The sequence below is a fragment of the Bubalus kerabau genome, chromosome 4 (assembly GCF_029407905.1).
Source record: "Bubalus kerabau isolate K-KA32 ecotype Philippines breed swamp buffalo chromosome 4, PCC_UOA_SB_1v2, whole genome shotgun sequence".
Taxonomy (NCBI): Eukaryota; Metazoa; Chordata; class Mammalia; order Artiodactyla; family Bovidae; genus Bubalus; species Bubalus kerabau.
This window is the reverse complement of record NC_073627.1, coordinates 89,142,449-89,164,381: the sequence shown is the minus strand read 5'-3', so window position 1 is coordinate 89,164,381 and position 21,933 is coordinate 89,142,449. Positions and strand designations below refer to the sequence as shown.

At 37.1% G+C, this 21,933-nt stretch overlaps 1 protein-coding gene across 4 annotated transcripts in view; it reads left to right on the top strand.

The window, feature by feature from the left end:
* FOCAD (focadhesin) overlaps positions 1-21,933 on the top strand; it is a 305,178-nt gene that overhangs the window by 65,716 nt on the left and 217,529 nt on the right. For all 4 annotated transcript variants that reach the window (XM_055577935.1, XM_055577936.1, XM_055577933.1 and 1 more), the window contains 3 exons: positions 6,930-7,031; positions 14,117-14,321; positions 17,717-17,923. In XM_055577935.1, the coding sequence (XP_055433910.1) occupies positions 6,930-7,031; positions 14,117-14,321; positions 17,717-17,923 (514 nt within the window). The remainder of the gene's footprint in view (positions 1-6,929; positions 7,032-14,116; positions 14,322-17,716; positions 17,924-21,933) is intronic.

Here is a 21,933-nt window from a genome sequence, read left to right as displayed (position 1 = left end):
AGAAATGGAATGGCTAATAAGCAGTGAGAAGAAAGAAAAGAAAAATCTTGAATAATCTATAAATTTAAGAATCAATCCTTGACTATATGAACAGTGAACTATACTTAGCCTTAGGACATTTTAAATGTGCTAATTATAGTATTTTAAATAGGAAATTAACACTGTTTTCTATCATACCCAGATCAGCATGCATAATATTTAATACTGTTTGGAATACATATTCCATGTATACTGTTTGGAATACATATTACATAATTTTAATACTGTTTGGAATACATATTCCAAAATTGTTTATTTTGGAATATGCTTCTGTTTTTTGCAAGGAATAATTGTACATTTGTTTTCCATTTTAAGTCTTCTATTTTCTACTGTACCATTACCTTTGTGTACCTAATGTTATTATTGGATGACTATATTTCCATGCTGCTAAGTTGCTTCAGTCGTGTCCGACTCTGTGCGACCCCATAGACGGCAGCCCACCAGGCTCCCCCGTCCCTGGGATTCTCCAGGCAAGAACACTGGAGTGGGTTGCCATTTCCTTCTCCAATGCATGAAAGTGAAAAGTGAAAGTGAAGTCGCTCAGTTGTGTCCGACTCTTTGCGACCCCATGGACTGCAGCCTACCAGGCTCCTCCATCCATGGGATTTTCCAAGCAAGAGTACTGGAGTGGGGTGCCATTACTTTCTCCACAAGTTTTCCATAAGAAACTTCAAATTTTGGACATGATTGATTGATTGCTTTTGGCTCAGTAAAGAAGGATAATGGTGGAATCATTGTCTTTTTGAATAGCTCAGGGCTAGTACCATGTTTGAATTAGTTTTGTACTTTGCACAGTGCTTGCCATTTTACCTAGTTCAGTGGTTCTTAACCAGGGGCAATTGTAGACTCAGGGAACATTTGGTAATGTCCTTCAGAATTTTCCACAGTTTATTGTGATCCACACAGTCAAAGGCTTTGGCATAGTCAATAAAGCAGAAATAGATGCTTTTCTGGAACTCTCTTGCTTTTTCCATGATCCAGCAGATGTTGGCAATTTGATCTCTGGTTCCTCTGCCTTTTCTAAAACCAGCTTGAACATCAGGAAGTTCACGGTTCACATATTTCTGAAGCCTGGCTTGGAGAATTTTGAGCATTACTTTACTAGTGTGTGAGATGAGTGCAATTGTGTGATAGTTTGAGCATTCTTTGGCACTGCCTTTCTTTGGGATTGGAATGAAAACTGAACTTTTCCAGTCCTGTGGCCACTGCTGAGTGTTCCAAATATGCTAAAGCCTTTGACTGTGTGGATCACAATAAACTGTGGAAAATTCTGAAGGAGATGGGAATCCCAGACCACCTGATCTGCCTCTTGAGAAATTTGTATGCAGGTCAGGAAGCAACAGTTAGAACTGGACATGGAACAACAGACTGGTTCCAAATAGGAAAAGGAGTTCGTCAAGGCTGTATATTGTCACCCTGTTTATTTAACTTATATGCAGAGTACATCATGAGAAATGCCGAACTGGAAGAAACACAAGCTGGAATCAAGATTGCCGGGAGAAATATCAAGAACCTCAGATATGCAGATGACACCACCCTTATGGCAGAAAGTGAAGAGGAACTAAAAAGCCTTTTGATGAAAGTGAAAGTGGAGAGTGAAAAAGTTGGCTTAAAGCTCAACATTTAGAAAACGAAGATCATGGCATCCTGTCCCATCACTTCATGGGAAATAGATGGGGAAACAGTGGAAACAGTGTCAGACTTTATTTTTCTGGGCTCCAAAATCACTGCAGATGGTAACTGCAGCCATGAAATTAAAAGACACTTACTCCTTGGAAGGAAAGTTATGACCAACCTAGATAGCATATTCAAAAGCAAAGACATTACTTTGCCAACAAAGGTTTGTCTAGTCAAGGCTATGGTTTTTCCTGTGCTCATGTATGGATGTGAGAGTTGGACTGTGAAGAAGGCTGAGCGCCGAAGAATTAATGCTTTTGAACTGTGGTGTTGGAGAAGACTCTTGAGAGTCCCTTGGACTGCAAGGAGATCCAACCAGTCCATTCTGAAGGAGATCAGCCCTGGGATTTCTTTGGAAGGAATGATGCTCGAGCTGAAGCTCCAGTACTTTGGCCACCTCATGCGAAGAGTTGACTCATTGGAAAAGACTCTGATGCTGGGAGGGATTGGGGGCAAGAGGAGAAGGGGACGACAGAGGATGAGATGGCTGGATGGCATCACTGACTCGATGGACGTGAGTTTGAGTGAATTCCGGGAGTTGGTGATGGACAGGGAGGCCTGGCGTGCTGTGATTCATGGGGTGGCAAAGAGTCGGACACGACTGAGCGACTGATCTGATCTGATCTGATCTGAGAGACATTTTTGATTGTCATTTAACTAGACTGAATGCTATTAGCATCCAGTGGGTAGAGGCCAGGAATGCTGCTGAATATCCCATGGTATATTGAACAACCCCTATGCCAAAGAATTATCTGACTCCAAATATCAGTATAGCCAGACTGAGAAAACTTTATGTATGGCAACTGCACAATAAAGTGATTGAATTAAAAACTATGTCCATTCTATGAACCATAAAGCTTTATATATTATTTTATAGGTGCATTCATATGCCATTGTAGTGATTCACGAGGGAAACCTTAGCTCTTTTCATTATATTCAAAGTATTAAAACAAAATTTTGGTAATTATAATTGATTTTAGCTTAGTTGTACCAAGTTGAAATAGTATAATGGTAATCAATGTTAATCAGCAGTAATATTCAGTGTTCTTAATTTGGACTTCCTTTCTCTGTCAAGGTTTTTAATTTCTTGGAATCGATATTGTATATTATTCCTACAAATTTTCACTTGGATCTGACATAATTAATTATCTGGAAAAATTAATTTTCCAGATGTCTAAGTCAGTAATTCGGCTTCCCTGGTGGCTCAGTGGTCCAGAATCCACCTGCCAATGCATGAGACAAAGGGTTTGATCCCTGTACCAGGAAGATCCCCTGGAGGAGGAAATGGCAACTCACTCCAGTATTCTTGCCTGGGAAATCTCATGGACTGAGGAGCCTGGCAAACTACAGTCCATGGGCTTGCAAAAGAGTTAGACACAACTTAGTGACTAAACAGCAGCACAAGTCAGTAATTAATTTGGATAATCCCTATTCTATATTCTACATAATTTCATCTTTAGAGTTAAAGTCTGAGATATTGAATAGAATTTGCTGAACCCAAAAGCTAGCAGAACGAGCCTCCAACAAAGTTAGTCATACAACAAAGTTACAGGGGGTCCCACAATTCCAGTAAAGTAGAAGCTATTAATAAAGTATGATAGAGTTGTTTGCTAGTATATGCATCATTTCTAATCTAATTTAAATTATTATCTTTTACTTCTGTTGATATGATTTAATTTGGACAAAACTTTTTAAAAGAAGATACATTCTTTATAGTTTTTAAAAAGAGATTAAAAAAATTTTTTTTAAACCTTTTTATTTTTTTGGGGTATAGTCAGTTAACAAACAATGTTGTGATAATTTCAGGTGAACATCAAAAGGACTCAGCCATACCTATGTATCCATTTTACCCCTAACTCCCCTCCCATCCAGGTTGCCACATAACATTGAACAGAGTTCCATGTCCTGTACCCACATGCTGGTTATCCATTTTAAATGCAGGAGTGCATACATGTCCATCCCAAACTCCCTGACTATCCCTTCCCCACTTCATTCCACCCAGCAACCATAAGTTTTTGTCTAAGTCTGTGAGTCTCTGTAAAGGAGGTAGATTCTTAACAGCTTTTTGGAGGAGGAAACATGAGAAGTGGGAAGAGGTAGGAGGTGACATAAGGGAAGAGTATTGAAAAACATTTAAGTGTTTTATGATCACACAGAAACTACGTAGTATCTTCTTGGATTTTCTTCTTAAATAGTAATGAATGCCACCATTAGCTGGAGGACTAGTGGGTGGTCATATCTGATGCTCCTCATTTCAGTATGGGGCTTATCAGAAGGAAAACCCATAGCTAAAATTAATTCCAGTTGCTGTTCTTTCCTTTTCATTCATGTTTGCTTGAACATGACCTACTGAATTTGTAATCTAACAAGTTCGGATGATGTGACATACCTGAGAGGCTTTTAGGATTTGTAGCATTTATTTTCTTAATATCTGTAACAACTAGGGTAGAAGCAGATTCTAGATAGGATTAACTGCCAAGGAGTTTGGAATTTGGAAATGTGATTTCGATAGGATTTTTAAGTTTTGGCATAAAGAGTTGCTTGGAGCAGTCCTTTAGCAATGGCAGTAATCTGATCACTCAGAAATAGCCTGTGCTTTAACAAACAGGAGCTTGCCAGCATTTGAAGTTAGTGGCTGATAGATTAGGTGAGGTTGAGGAGAGAATAGAGAGATGGTGTTATAATATCCAGAAACTGTGTAGTAGTGTCAGAGAGGTGTTTAACATGAGTGTTTCAGTGTGAAGTATCTGCCATAATTTTCTGTTTAAGAGAGAGAAAAAAAAAAATCAGAAAACTTCCCAACTACAAACCTCCCTCTTATGTGGTTTTTAACTTGTACCAATTTTCAACTCTGGCAACACATCAGAATTGCTAGAAGAATTTTTTAAAATTACTAATGCATGGGCTCCACTCCTAGCAACCCCGGTATAATTGAAGCCTGGGCACTCGTATTTTAAAAAGAGCTCCACAGATGAATCTAGCTCACAACCGGGCTGAGTAGCACTGCTTTATAGCAGTGCATCAGAATTGTCTGGAGAGCTGTTTATTAGGGCTGGCTGAGGCCTGAGAATTTATTTTCATTTCTAACAAGTTCCCAGGTGATGCTGATATTGCTGGGAAGGCGATCACATTTTGAGAACCACCAAGAAGGCAGTTTTAAAAAATCATTTGAGTGTGACTGATGGTCTGATCTTTTTCTTTCTTTTTTTTTTTAAACATTGCTAGTGCTGTATTATTGAATTAAAATTATGTATATAATTCTTTTTATGTAAAAAAGATAGATGGATCTATATGGTGTGAATTTCTTTCAAATAGCATTTAAAAAAATTTTTTTTTAATTTGAGAAAATAAACACATGTGTGTGTGTGTATATATATATAACTGAATCACTTTGCTGTACACCTGAAACTACCAAAATATTCTTAATAAACTATTCTGCAATGTAAGATAAAAAGTTAAAAACAGAATAAAAAAAGAATGAAATAATACCATTTGCAGCAACATTGATCAACCTAGAGATTATTCTATAAATCAAGTCAGAAAGACAAATATTATATGATATCACTTATATGTGAAATCTCAAAAATAGTACTAATGAACTTATTTACAAAACAAAAGTATTTTCACAGACATAGAAAACAAACTATGGTTGACAAACAGGAAAGGATAAGGGAAGGATAAATTGGGCGTATGGATTAATAGATGCATATTACTATATATAAAATAGATAAACAATAGGATTTACTGAATAGCAGGGGGAACTATGTTCAATATCTTATAATAAATTATAATGGAAAAGAATAAAAAAAGAATTTGTATGTATGTAGGTATGACTGAATCATTTTTTGTATACTTGAAACTAACACAATATTGTAAATCAGCTATACTTCATTAAAAAAATAAGTAGCATTTTTACCGGAGAAGGCAATGGCATGGACAGAGAAGCCTGGTAGGCTGCAGTCCATGGGGTCGCAAACAGTCGGGACATGACTGAGAGACTTCACTTTCACTTTTCACTTTCATGCATTGGAGAAGGAAATGGCAACCCACTCCAGTGTTCTTGCCTGGAGAATCCCAGGGATGGGGGAGCCTGATGGGCTGCTGTCTATGGGGTCGCACAGAGTCGGACACGACTGAAGCAACTTAGCAGTAGCAGCAGCAGCAGCATTTTTAATTAAAATTTTTTTCTTGGAGGAAAAAGCCACGTCACTAATAACTGAAGATTCTTTGTGTAGTACTTCATAGTTTAAAGAGCTAATGAATTTACAATTTCCAGTAGACTTTTTTGTACTACTTAGAATAATTTGTTTGTCTTTTTTCCTTTTCTTTTTTAACCCCATTATTTGAGAATCCTTCACATTTCAGATCTTTTATACAGTCTTTTTGGCATCTTGATTGATGGAGCCCAGATAAAAAGATTTGTTCTTGTTCAACAGAAATTTTCAGAATTTATAATTTGAAGAGTTTGTTATTTGAGATGGGAGAAATATTTTCTTTTTCCTTACCTGAAGTATATTGGGGGAACACAGAGCTATATATTGAGAAGAATGGGGGTAAATGGGAACAGAGACATAGCTGTTGTTTAATTGCTCATTTGTGTCAGACTCTTTGCGACCCCATGGACTGTAGCCTGCCAGGCTTCTCTGTCCATGGAATTTCCCAGGCAAGAATACTGGAGTGGGTTGCCATCCCCTTTACCAGGGGATCTTCCTGATCCAGGGATCAAGCCCACGTTTCCTGCTTTTTAGGTGTGTTCTTTACCGCTGAGCCACCAGTGAAGCCCCACGGAGACAGAGAGATGGTGCTTATAGGTTGGGACAGTGTTAGAGGAGATGGTATCTTTCAGGTCTGGAAAGAGATTCATCAGCAAGAAGAGGAGATTTCCAAGAATCAGGGAATCAAGGGAGTGGATAATGAGAGAGCTACTGGATTGAGGAGCTTGGCCAAAGTCATAGAGCTATTAGATAACAGAGACTGCTGTCAAATTTGGATCTCTAAGACTCAGGTTCTTTTTTCTGGAAAACAAATTAAAAAAAAAATAATTCTAATGAGCCAACTCTGCAACAAATGCAGCAAATGAGGATTCTGTGACAATTATGAATCCTGGAAAAAAAGTTTCTAGATGTCAGTGGCTTTTTCTCTTGTTATATTTGGATATTAAAAATGTGTATCCTGAAATGACAGCTTCCAGTGTGACTTTGTGTGTTTTTCAGAAACCATCCTCAGCCTTTGATCACTGTTCTTGAGCACAGACCTGATTGCTGGCCAGTCATTTTGCAGCAGCTGACAGCTTTTTTCCAACAATGCCTTGAAAGGTAATATAAAATAAAATAAATTAGGGAGATGGAATAGTATATGCTAATTTTAGAGTTTTTCTTTTAAGCTGTTTTGATTGTAATGTTTTCTCCTGCCGAAATGTCTTACAGCAGGATATAGTTTCCTGTTTTCTTTTTAAGAGAAAAAAATCCTATGTGTTTTATTGATTGTTGAAATATTGACCATGAGAATAGCTACTGTTAAAGAAGCTAAGCATTGGACAGTTGGAAGGTTGATTGGAAATATTCAGTAAGCTACTACATAGTACATATGGATGACAGGTCTTCCTGCTGGAAATTGATTAGTGAGTTAATCTCTCCATTAGAAACCAGTGCCAGTTGGGATTAAACAGTATTGCCGACTGGGACCAGATGACCACCATATGTGCGGTTAGTTTAGCTTCACCAAGGCCTTCTGCCTTCTGATGGTCCTCAAAGCTTTCTCCCATTCTGTTACCATGGCATTAGCTCAGGTGGTCATCTCTTGCTGTGACTGTTGCCACCTGTTCTTAACTGGCAGCTCTGCCTTCCATGTCATCCTGCTCAAAGCCATTCTCTAAGCCATCCATCAGGGCGACGTATCAGGAGAGCAGATCTTTGTGTCACTGCCTAGCTTAGGTCACCATCACTGTGATTTCCAAACTGGACTTGCAAATGTAGAGGCTAAACATGGAAACACCCTCACACCGCTTCAGCTTTTTTTATTTTAAGTTTTGTTTTTGTTTTTTAATTTGATGTGGACCATTTTTAAAGTCTTTATTGAATTTGTAACAATACTGCTTCTGTTTTATGTTTTGGGTTTTTGGCCATAAGGCATGTGGGATCTTAGCACTCTGACCAGGATTGAACACATATCTCCTGCATTCAAAAGTGAGTTCTTAACCACTGGACAGCCAAGGAAGTCCCAGCTCTGTTTTTATTCACTGTTTTCTTCTTCTTTTTTTTTTTAATAATATATTGATATCTCACAGCAGCTTTCTATTGGAAAACAATAGTTTGGTCTCTGGACTAGCTGGAAAATCCCTGGGCTACAGGATGAGATCTGTTATGTCATATACTAGGCTCTGTGTATGATCGGTTTCACCAATTTTATTTTCTCCTTTATCTCATGATTTATGAATTCCATATTCAGCAATACACTGACTTGCTTTGGTTCCACACAGCAAGAAGTGCTATTCCCTCGCCTCTTCTTTTGCTTATTAATTTCTACTTTACTGTCTTGAATCTCATCACATCCCTTGTCTAACTAGCCCTTTCTTGATTACTTTCTCTATTTTAAATTTCTTTTTAGGTATTGTCTCTTCCAGGAAGTGTTTACTTACCACAAGCTAAATTAATACTTTAGTTGTGATTTCTGACATGATTATATTTATTACATTGTCTTATAATTATTATCCTCCATTAACTGAAACTTTCTTGAGGGCAGGAACTCTGTCTTAGTATTCTTTATGTTAACAATGCCTGGCACAGTTTAGGTGCTTACAAATGTTCAAAGTATATATGTATACACAGGAGGCTCCCAGATTGGTGGGGCCCAGGCAGTGGGTTGTAAAGTGGCTCCTAAAATATAAAACCTAACTGCTTACTTAGTACTTCTATACAAGGTCATGATAGGATAGTACCATTGACCATGTAGTCCAATGCCTGAGCTACTTTTCCCACACTAGCTATATTCATGTGTTCTTGTTCTTGAAGGTCTTAGAATGTCCTATAGATGCAATTTATTAGAATTCCATTTTGGAGTCTTTAACTTCAATTTTAGACAGAATTTCCAGGTAGGATATACTATCAGAAGAAGCTTTAAAGAGATACAGGGAAGCTTGGAATCTGCCAGTAAGAAAAATCTGTGTAACAATTGAATAAATATCTTAAAATAAACATTACCATCTTCTCTTCCCTCACCCATGACTGCATTTTCAAAGATAAGATATTAATATTTACTAAAAATGTCTTTGTTCATCCATGTCAGAAAGCAAAATTAACAAATTTATAAACAGTTGTTTAATGAAATTTTTCTTGTTAAATAGATTGGGATATTTTATAAAAGATGTGCTGCTTATGTGCCAAATCTGTTATTAAGCTTCTTTTTAGGGTAATCCTTACAAATATCTCACTTGTCTCATGCTTCAGTTAGCAAATAATTATATTACATTTTAGTTGTTTTCGTGTCAAAGGAGTATTATTTTGGAATTTGGAAGTAGTTCTAATGATAATGTCCAGATGTTCATAAGGAGAAAAGATTATTTATTGATTCTGATTTATTTACTGATAAGCTTTTATTGACTTAATCCTTTCATTTGTTTTTGTTTTTTTTTTTTTTTTAATTTTATTTTATTTTTAAACTTTACATAACTGTTAGAGTATGCTATCTAGAGCTTTTTAGAAGTTCTAAATAATTTTATATTTCTTTGCAAAGAATTTCAGTTGTCTCATTTCTGCTTTTGCACCATGAGACTATTTTTTGCAGGATGAAATTGATAATTCTGGTTGCATTTTCAGCAGACTGTTAGTTTCCTGAGATTTAATTTTAGAGTGAGTTAGATTAGTACTTTTTACATTTAGAAGATAATGAAGGAAATTTGGTAATTTAGTAAGAATATAAATGGTGATTCACAACTACAAGAAGGAGGCAAAATATTGTGATGATAGCTAGTATTCCTAGACCTTTCTATCTTAGAAATTGTTGGTTAGAATAGCTGTTTGGTTTCATTTTTAATAGAATGTAGATGTCCTGAAATAGCAGTGTATCTTCATGCTAGATTTGTGGGGACGTGATTCTCTAGTTAAATTCTGCACTCATTTGTAGAAGGCCTCTGATGTCAAGACTTCATCTCTATAGAACTAAGAATTGGGTAAATTGACAATGATGTCATGGTGTTTTGGAGAAGGAAATGGCAACCCACTCCAGGATTCTTGCCTCATGGACAGAGGAGTCTGGTGAGCTATATAGTCCATGGGGTTGCAAAGGGTCGGACATGACTGAGCAACTAACACACATGGACTTTAAGCGTGGCTTTTTCAAGATTAACTAGGCTAACACATAGTTTTTTAGAGAGGGAACTAAGGAGAGCAACACTAAATGATTTGCTCAAGGTCACGTGGGTCACGTGGCTATTCAGTTGACAGAGTTGGGCCCTAAGCCTCAGTATTTTGACTCTTATTCCAAGTCTTTTCCCACTATTTCTCCCTCCTTGTTGAACATACATGTGAAAGCCTTGTTTGTAAACATGCACAATGGGTCACACTTTTAAACATTCTTAGTCACTTTGGGATTTCAGGTTACCTGTTTTATTTTCCTTTTCTCCTTAAGACCAGTTGATTTCATACTCCACAGCATTGATAGTAAATCATCAGATAGCACATCAGTACAGTTCAGTTCAGTTCAGTCGCTCAGTCGTGTCCGACTCTTGGCCACCCCATGAATCACAGCATGCCAGGCCTCCCTGTCCATCACCAACTCCCGGAGTTCACTCAGACTCACGTCCATCGAGTCAGTGATGCCATCCAGCCATCTCATCCTCTGTCGTCCCCTTCTCCTCTTGCCCCCAATCCCTCCCAGCATCAGAGTCTTTTCCAATGAGTCAACTCTTCACATGAGGTGGCCAAAGTACTGGAGTTTCAGCTTTAGCATCAGTCCTTCCAAAGAACACCCAGGACTAATCTCCTTCAGAATGGACTGGTTGGATCTCCTTGCAGTCCAAGGGACTCTCGAGTCTTCTCCAACACCACAGCTCAAAAGCATCAATTCTTTGGCACTCCGCTTTCTTCACAGTCCAACTCTCACATCCATACATGACCACTGGAAAAACCATAGCCTTGAGTAGACGAACCTTTGTTGGCAAAGTAATGTCTCTGCTTTTTAATATGCTATCTAGGTTGGTCACATAGGAAATGCAAAATCTAGAATCAGAACAGATTAAGCATAGAGATTTTAGATAGTATATTTCCTAGGAAAGCTCAACATTATGCTTTTAGTGTCAAATAATAACACCTTGGAAATACTTTTCTTTGCATGAACCTTCCATTTCACCTTTAGCACCTCAAAGTAGGAGAAAACTGATAAGCTATTTATGGATGTTCTTAACACCTCAGTTCAATCCAGTTCAGTTGTGTGCAACTCTTTGCTACCCCATGGACTACAGCACGCCAGGCCTCCCTGTCCATCACCAACTCCTGGAGCTTACTCAAACTCATGACCATTGAGTTGGTGATGCCATCCAACCATCTCATCCTCTGTCATGTCCTTCTCCTCATGCCTTCAATCTTTCCCTGCATCAGGGTCTTTTCCAATGAGTTAGCTCTTCGCATCAGGTGGCCAGAGTATTGGAGTTTCAGCTTCAACATCACTCCTTCCAGTGAACACTCAGGACTGATTTCCTTTAGGATGGACTGGTTGGATCTCCTTGCAGTCCAAGGGACTCTCAAGAGTCTTCTCCAACACCACAGTTCAAAAGCATCAATTCTTCAGCACTTAGCTTTCTTTATAGTCCAACTCTCACATCCATACATGACTACTGGAAAAACCATAGCCTTAAAGATGGACCTTTGTTGGCAAAGTAATGTCTCTGCTTTTCAGTATGCTGTCTAGGTTGTTCATAACTTTTCTTTCAAGGAGTAAGCATCTTTTAATTTCATGGCTGCAGTCACCATCTACAGTGATTTTGGAGCCCAAAAAAATAAAGTCAGCCACTGTTTGCACTGTTTCCCCATCTATTTGCCATGAATTGATGGGGCCGGACACCATGATCTTAGTTTTCTGAATGTTGAGCTTTAAGCCAACTTTTTCACTCTCCTCTTTCACTTTCATCAAGAGGCTCTTTAGTTCTTCTTCACTTTCTACCATAAGGGTGGTGACATCTGCATATCTGAGGTTATTGATATTTCTCCCGGCAATCTTGATTCCAGCTTGTGCCTCTTCCAGCCCAGTGTTTCTCATGATGTACTCTGCATATAAGTTAAATAAGCAGGGTGACAATATACAGCCTTGACGTACTCCTTTTCCTATTTGGAACCAGTCTGTTTTTCCATGTCCAGTTCTAACTGTTGTTTACCACCTGGCTAGTATTTATTCTTTGGGGAGTATATTATTGGACAGAGACGGGGGAACAAAGTATTTTAAGTCTCTTTTCTGTTCCATAGTCTAATCCATATATACATCATCTACTTGCTTGATCTATGAAACATTTTTTAGTTTCCTATAGTAGGTATTATGATAAAGACAGTTATTAATGTTTCATTAATAATTATGAACTCACAGGTCCTTTTGGTTTTTTTTTTATAGATTGTGTAAGTATTGGTGCTGATGAGGGGGGAAAAAAACCCAACTTCCTGCAGATTATGAGGAACACATGCTCTGTCAGAGCATGTGTTTAATTTTGTTTCTAGCACATAGAAGAGTGAAGATATCTGTAGGAGCTTAGTAAATTTTGTGACACGAATGAATGAATGAATGAATAGATTAAATCTTATCAATTTGGTAACTTTTAAATTTTTATTAGTGTTAATGGTGTTTTGAAATCACATTGCTGTGGAATGTATAGCATTATAAAATTAATGTCATCAGTCATGATTTAAATACCATTTCCTCCATTAAGTATTGCACCTTTACCTTTCTTTTAGCACCTTTTTCACTTTGTATTCTCTAGTCCATGAACAGAGCTGATGGTCCCTGTTAAACTACATGCTTCTTAAGGATAGATAATGCCTGTTTCATCTTTGTATCTTATGTAATAATAACTTATTTATAATAAGTATGAAAAATATTAAAATAAAATCATATTTAATCAATGCATGCTAATTATAAAACTACTCTATGACAGTGTAAATGAATCAATTAATTTAATGATTGAGCATCTCTGAGGGCCTAGTGTGTATACTTATTGGTAATAGAGCATTAAACTGAAACCCATGATTCATGCCCTTATTGACTGATAGTCTAGCAGGGGATGGAGATATAAATAAATAATGACAATAAAGTCATTATGCTGTGCAAGCACACAATGGGGATTTGACCAAGGCTGTGTATCAGGAAAGGCCCTCAGGAAGTCCTTTTAAAGGGGAGAACTGAAAGATGATAGAAATTAGGCAGAGGAGGGAACAGGAAAAGGAGAAAGGGGAGAGTATTACAGATGAATGTAACAGCAGGTGAGAAGAAAACCCAGATGACTTCACTGATGATCAGAGCTAAATTTAGTGTAGTTCAGCGGAGAGTGGAGAAGAAGAAGAAATGAAATTAGAAAATAGAGGTCAAATTATGAAGGGTTTGTGAATACTTTATCTTAAGCATAAACTCTGTCAAGCTGATTAATGGCATGATCAAATTTTTATCTCTGAAAGGTCATTCTGGCATTTTAGTGACTTTGGACTTGGAGTTATAGGGATGTATTATAATCTAAATAGATATGAAGGATTTGTAAAGTCTTCCTCCCTTGAGTGGGAAAAACTTAGGAGGACTTGGCAAATTACTTCACTTCTGTCTGCCTCAGTTTCTGTGTCTGCATAATGGGATAATAATATTTTTATTTTGTAGGGTTGTGGTAAAGATTGATTGGATTTAAAGGCACCAAGTGTAGTAACATGCACACCCTAAGTGCTGACAAGTTGACAAGTAAATATTGACTGTCGATCATCTTCTTGGATGTCTGTATGAGTTTTGTTTTGTTTTGTATTTTACTTAGGACCTTACCTATTGAGCTTTTCCAAAACTGCATGTTTGTATCATACTCTTGGAAAAATGGATCCTGATGTCTAAAATTCTCAAAAGGTTCTCAGATGATTCTGATGTTCACTAAAGACTGGACCTGGAGATGTAGATGCTATTTTAGTGTGCAAGTAGACCCTCTTAGTCCTGGGCATCAGGCTTATGGGCTCCAGGTATTAAGTCCTTCTCCCCAGTGTAGAAACAACTGTTTGGCATGAGTTTAGGTGGGTCATGGTAGAATAGAAGAGTCGTGATAAAAAAGGTACACTCAATGGTATCATAGTTTATGACATGTCATGAACTCTAAGTTGATGCTTGACACTTACCTGGTTGGTACTCTGTGTAATTCAATGACTGGCTTCTACATTACATGACTTACTTGCAGGTCTGAAGTTTCATGTATCCAAATTATGGCGCCATTTCTATGGTATCTATATTGTGAACCACCCCAGTTACAAGAATATGCTAAACTCCGATTAACTCTGCTCAAAGTCTTACTTAAACCCCGGGTCCCTTGTGACAAAGAACAACCATCAATATTGGAACAACAGATACTACAACTGTGTTGTGACATGGTTCCATGTTTGCAGGTAAGGCCTTTTCTCCTCTTTCGTTAACATGGCACCTGAATTAATAAGTATTGATTGTTATTGTTGTACATAAAATAGAACCCGTGTGATGTGGCAAACAGCTCTAGAAACACTTTCTGGGTTTTGGAGATGATAATGGAAACAAATCTAGATTTCACTCTGATATATACAATGTTAACTAAATTCATAGAAATGTAAATCAACATAATCCATTTTAGGATTAGTAGGAATGAAAACTTTAAGGAGGACTCCTCAAGGAAAATAATTTTGACCTGAGTTTCCCCTTGTGCTGGACACTGAGAGCGTTATAAGTTAAAAAAAAAGTCCTTTTTGTGTAAGTTGGAAAAAGACATCTCTCTGGGTACATACAGCCCTGGGGGCTTGACTATCTGAGTGCTGGCTAGATTCCAGTTTTCAGAAGTTTCCTTATAGTGTATGTGGTGACCTGTATGGATCCTATTCTTAGAAAGACCACAGTCTAGTAAGGGAGCTAAAACAGGTATATGTATTCTTATAATTCAAAGTAGATGGACAAAGATGTATAGTAGAGGTATGGACAGAATGCTTAGGGAGTTAAGAGGAATGATAAATTTGAGCTAATATCTCTGTAACTACAGAATTTTTTTTTTTATTTCAGTTGCCAGATTGTTATAATTTGAATATAATATTCATTTATCCCATCTCACCATCTAATTTGTTTTTTCCCTACAATCTGAGTACCGTGCTGCTTAGCCAATGGGAGGGAATTTGTGAATATTTTTCAAGGTGATCACTTGAGGTCACAGATGACCTGTTTCAAGTTTGTGTTATCAAGGAGTGACTAGAGTGAATCTTTTGTGACTCATAATCAGGCTTTCCTGCAATCAAGGCAGAGAAAAGTTAATCAAAGTGAATTCCCCTGTGGCTTTTTCAAAGCTTTTGTTTTGTGTGGCCAATAAAGCGGGGTATGTGCAGAACATATAGCGCTAGGCTACACTTGTCCCGCAGCGTGCTTGTATTGCCCTGTGCTATGCTCTTCGGTAGATGTTTGCCTTCACTGTCATCAACCTATATTAACAAGCCTAAATACTTCTAGAAGTGTGTTTTGTGAAGTATTTTCAGAAATCTGTGCATGCTTGCTAAGTCACTTCAATCGTGACTGACTCTTTGAGACCCCATGGAGCATAGCCCGCCAGGCTGCTCTGTCAATGGGATTCTCTAGGCTAGAATACTGGAATGGGTTACTTTACCTTCCTCCAGCAGATTATCCTGACCCAGGGATGGAACCTGTGTCTCTTAGGTTTCCTGAATTGACAGGCAGGTTCTTTACCACTAGTGCCACCTGGAAATCTGTGGCTTCTTAATATATTTAGTCACGGTATTTGAGAAGAAAAAGTCAGATCCGTCATTTGGAACTAGTGGGACTAGTGACATAAATACATTTAATTATTAACAAATCAGCTTTATTGGAATGAAGAACAGAGCTGGGAGGGATCTTGGTGGTGTAATTCATTTTCCCACTAATTATATGTATTTGTTATACTCGTTAAGAGACAACCATCCCATGACTAATTAAATATTTCAGTGATAGGAAGCATGCTATTTTGCAAGGCAACCGTTTTTTATATGTATTTTTTTTAGCAAATACTTCTAATTGACCTGCATTTTCCTAAGATTACCCATTAGTCTCTGTTCTTCTCAGAGCAAAATAAAATAAGCTTTTTAAACAGCTTATCTGAATTCTATCTTATACATTTCTTCCTTCCTTTTCTTCCTTTTAATCCTTTACTCCCTTCCTCTGTTCTTTCTTTTCATCAATTTCTTTACTTTTCTGCATGAAATGGTTTTGACTTTTCACTGTTCTTTGGGGGAATTTCTATAGTCTGTTGGTGTTGAGAATGTATTATTATAAAATGTTCTTTTTAGAGCTGAATGTAGTACTGTAGATGTGGTCTGATCAATATGGAGCATTTCAAAACAATCATATAATTAAAAGTTTTTCCTTAGAAATAGCCATCACACTGTTGATCCATAAGTCAATGAGATGCTGACCAGTGAAACTCCTATTTCTTTTTTTTCTCATTTCAATTCTTTCATATTGTATCTATGGAGTTGTGTTTTTACCTGCCTTAAACTTCAGTACTCACTTTGGTCCCAGTCGTTCTTCTTAATTGTGACTTGTCATCTCACATATTATTCATTGCACATGGTCTATTTCAACATAAAGAGAAACCGTTACTTACAAAGTAATCTTGTTAAGAACTTTGGTAATGCTAAAGATTGGAAAGCCTTTAATGTGAAGTTACTGAGCTGGTCTTGAAAAATTTTTTTTATTACAGAAAATTTTAAGTATGTAGAAAAAATGCACTCAAGGAAGTATGTTGTCAAATAAGCATGAGGCTTTACTTTGTTTTAAATCCCTTTCAATTCTTGGTGGCCTTTTGCCTTTGCAAATATACTCCTTTATATGTTTGCAAAGGAGTAAAATAATTTGGCTACTGAACTGTTCACATATTTTCTTAATAACATAGCATTTTCTGCTGTCTCCTCCCCCTTGATCTTTTAATAGCTTTTTTCTTTTTATTTGTTAGAAATTAATTTTTCTGCGTATAACTTACAGTCTTTTAGGATTATTATGGTGGTAACGGCTGGGTGAAAGGTACAGCTGGTCAACTGTAGGCCTTCCTCTTGATGAATTTAACAGACACAAGGCTCCTGATTGAAGCAGATGGTTCATTGTTTGTAATCTCTGGGAAATGCCAGTGTGTCTGTGAGTAGGACCATATCCTTAGTACTAACTCCAGAATTTTGATCAGAACAGCTGGGTTTGAATTGAATTGGGATTTTCAAGAGCATTCAAGTCCTTCCTATCTAATACATTAGCCAGTTGAGAAGACACTCTACTATTTGAATATGGTCTTTCACTGCATCTGCCGTGTTTGGAAATGATGCTCTCAGTTAAGGTTGTCTGAACAAATTTCTTGCAGATGGAGGGCTTAGCAGTGCATTAGAATAACATACTAATGCTTTTCTTGCAGGTAACTATGTTGGAATTATAGAAAGGCAAGTTCATTTGAAGGATTCAAAACCAACTTTAATTTATTTACTTCAACATGTGGTACTGTCATGTAATTTGTCTTTTAAAATCTGCACTAAGAGTAGTTAGAAAAATAAATGAGAAGAATTTGTGCCAGCCAGCAGTAACAAAAACAGTAGCAAATTGTGTTTCAGTTAGTGACAATAGGAGAAGGCAGAGTTGTATGTTTAACTGTCTTTGAGTTACATAAATTTCTTCATTTCTTTTAAGTCTTTATAGGTTTAGAGAAAAAATAATTTATTGGTAAACTTCTTGTATAAGTTAAATTATCCTTTGGTTTGTGTATTTATTTTAATATCCTATAATGATTGTTTCTCAGATCAAAGATTTGATACAGACAACAGAAGTGATGCTGTTTATTGAAGAAGTATACTTAAACCTTTTGCGTTATCCTGTTTTCTGGAAAATTCAGCTTACCCAGCTGACCCTTCAGCTGCTGTGTGTCTGTGAAGTCAGCTTAAACATAACTGGGGAATGCTCATCTTTAATTCACCTTTTAGAGCACAGTGTTGAACTTCTGAAGGAGGTAAGGATAGTAAGAAGTTTTAATATCAGTTATCACTTACATTGGTCTTTTAGTAGCAAGGTGAGTATACTCTTTTACTTATTGCATATCAAAGGTTTTTTTCATCTAATACTATTAGATCATACTTTTGTGACCCCATGGACTCTAGTTTGCTGGGCTCCTCTTTCTATGGAATTTTCCAGGCAAGAAAACTGGAGTGGGTAGCAATTACCTTCTCCAGGGGATCTTCCCGACCAGGGATTGAACTCGGGTCTCCCACATAGCAGGCAGATTCTTTATCATCTGAGCCACCAGGGAAGCCCAGTAATATAATGCTGCTATTATCATTTATTATAAAAATGAGTCATTACATACTGTTTGGAGCATCAGTTAAGGGTCTACCACAGTGATAGTTTTTTCATTTACTCATGTAGGACACAAATATTCAACATTTATATGCTACACCCTATGTAATGCTCAAAATACTCCAAGCGAGGCTTCAACAGTATGTGAACCAACAACTTCCAGATGTACAGATTGGATTCAGAAAAGGCAGAGGAACCAGACATCAAAATGCCAACATCTGTTGGATCATATAAAAAACAAGAGAATTCCAGAAAGATATCTACTTTTGCTTCACTGACTATGCTAAAGCCTTTGACTGTGTGGATTACAAGAAACTGTGGAAAATTCTGAAAGAGATGGGAATCCCAGACCACCTAAGCTGCCTCTTGAGAAATCTGTATGCAGGTCAGGAAGCAACAGTTAGAACTGGACATGGAACAACAGACTGGTTCCAAATAGGAAAAAGAGTACTACAAGGCTGTATATTGTCACCCTATTTATTTAACTTATATGCAGAGTACATCATGAGAAACGCTGGACTGGAAAAAACACAAGCTGGAATCAAGATTGCTGGGAGAAATATCAAGAACCTCAGATATGCAGATGACACCACCCTTATGGCAGAAAGTGAAGAGGAACTAAAAAGCCTCTTGATGAAAGTGAAAGTGGAGAGTGAAAAAGTTGGCTTAAAGCTCAACATTCAGAAAATGAAGATCATGGCATCCGGTCCCATCACTTCATGGGTAATAGATAGGGAAACAGTAGAAACAGTGTCAGACTTTATTTTTCGGGGCTCCAAAATCACTGCAGATGATGATTGCAGCCATGAAATTAAAAGACGCTTACTCCTTGGAAGGAAAGTTATGACCAACCTACATAGCATATTCAAAAGCAGAGACATTGCTTTGCCAGCAAAGGTCCGTCTAGTCAAGGCTATGGTTTTTCCAGTGGTCATGTATGGATGTGAGAGTTGGACTGTGAAGAAGGCTGAGTGCCGAAGAATTGATGCTTTTGAACTGTGGTGTTGGAGAAGACTCTTGAGAGTCCCTTGGACTGCAAGGAGATCCAACCAGTCCATTCTGAAGGAGATCAGCCCTGGGATTTCTTTGGAAGGAATGATGCTAAAGCTGAAACTCCAGTACTTTGGCCACCTCATGCAAAGAGTTGACTCATTGGAAAAGACTTTGATGCTGGGACGGATTGGGGTCAGGAGGAGAAGGGGACGACAGAGGATGAGATGGCTGGATGGCATCACTGACTCGATGGATGTGAGTCTGAGTGAACTCCGGGAGTTGGTAATGGACAGGGAGGCCTGGCGTGCTGCGATTCATGGGGTGGCCAAGAGTTGGACACAACTGAGCAACTGAACTGAACTGATACATTATTACCATATCCCAAGTGGCACAGTGTAAAGAATCCACCTGCCAGTGCAGGAGATATAAGAGGCATGGGTTTGGTCCCTGGGTTGGGAAGATCTCCTGGAGTAAGATATGGCACCCCACTCCAGTATTCTTGCCTGGAAAATTCCATGGGCAGAGGAGCTAGGTGGGCTACAGCCTATGGGGTTGCAAAGAGTTGGACACAACTGAGCACTTACTTAGATGTTACAAATTATGTAGTTAATATAATAAAATAATCATACTTTTTCAGATTTTTATATCAATTTTATATAGTTATACCTATTAGATAATAGCTATAATAGATAATATATTTATATATATTATACTAATAAAATACATATAAAATATGGATAAATAGTATTTGTAGCTAAATAATATATAGAAAATACTATATAGATAATATTATATAGTTAAATTACTTGGAATTGCCTATCTTAACCATATATGTAATGTACTTAACAGGTAAACCCATAATGTTCCTTGTTTGTGTAGATTCATGTGAATAGGAGACAGTTTTTTATGGCAAGTACTTTGCTATGGCAGTTAGGTGAAAAAGACAAGATCTGTGAAGTTTATATTCCAATCAAATTGTTCAGACTAGAGTGCATCAAAATCACTAGGTAGATTTTATTTAAACTGCAAATGCCTAGGTCCTACCCCTAGAGATATTGAATTAGCTGGCTTGTTGGGTCCAAACATCTACCTTTTAAACTAGCACCCTTAAATAATTTGATTATTATTATATATATTTTTTTGCATAGAAGGTAAACAACCTTGTAAGCATAAAAAATCCAGAAATAGAGCTTTTCTGGCAACCCTAGAAGTTTTCTAGGAGTGCAGTCCTAATCACAACCTCCTTCCTCCCCTGACTATCCTGACTTCTATAGTGATATCTTCTTTACATTTGTTTATAGTTTTATCACCTCCATGTGTATCTGTACATTGTTTACGTGTTTTAAAAAAGAAGAAAAACCTGGCTTATGTGAGCTATAGAGTTTTGTAAATCTTGAAATCTGCTGATTGTAATCTCTTGGTGCACTTTGACATGTCTCTCCGTTCATAGGTTGTTAGCTATAGAGGCCTGATCAGATTCAGATTTTTGTTTTATTTTTTTGTTTCCAAGACTACAGGGCATGGTGTGTTCTTTCATCGAGAAGCACATAATATGTGTTGCTCTTCTTTTTATGATGTTGGTATTTGTTGATGCTGGTGCCTAGTTCCATTAATTCATTAGGAATTAAAGAAATGATGATCTAATTCTGTTCTTCTTCATTTGTTAGCTGGACTACTTCTCTTAAAAGAAGTAGTTGGTTCCGCTTAGTATTTGGTTATCCAGTAGCAGAGTTTATACAGAAAAGTTAGAATACAGGCTTGACTCTTTCCCTTTACTTACTAATTTCTGAAAGTTTTCTGAACTTATAGATTTAAACATATTTGATGCATTTCAACTTCTTATGGATAATATCCTTATTAAAATTCACATTGTCTCGAGTGAATTTTTGAGTCAAATATTTTTGAGTCAAATTTTGAGTCAAATATTGAGTCATATTTTTAAGTCAAATATTGAGTCAAATATTTTTGACTTGAGTCGGATTTTAAAAATATTTTTGATTTTAATGTAGAATGACAGAATACTTTCATTGAGAATGATGAAATGGTGTTTGTGGGAGAAGGTCTTATTTATGTTGTGTTTTCCATCTGCCCAATATTTTAAAAATTTTAGAAGGAATTAAAAATATGTAGAACTGTTAAAATACTTATGTTATGAAATTTCCTGTCCCCCAAGAAATTTAGCTAAATGTTCAATTCAAATATTACATTAACTTGTCTTTTCCTCTTTATTCCTTTTCTGTTCTTATATCAGATTTATTTCATCGCACACTGAAAATGGATGTATTTCTTAGGCTACATTAGTTTCAATGTATTTGGTCTTAGCTGAACTATTTTTAGCCTATTTGAATGATCATATAACCTAAGATGTTTTCCATTTCAAGCAAAGTATATATTCTTTTCTCTCTCTCTCTTTTTTTTTTTTTTGGCTATACCACACGACTTGTGTGACCTTAGTTCCCTGACCAGTGATTGAACCCATGCCCCCTGCATTGGAAGCACAAAACCCTAAGCATATGTACTCTTAACAGAAAATATTGTTTGTGGGGAGACTAGGTAGCTTTCAAAGTGAAGAGTGCTAAACCTCCCAGCTTTGGTAAGGCTGGAAACCTATGTTCCCTAACACATTACCATCAGATGACTCAGCCCCCCCTACCTTTCTTCACTGTGTAAAGA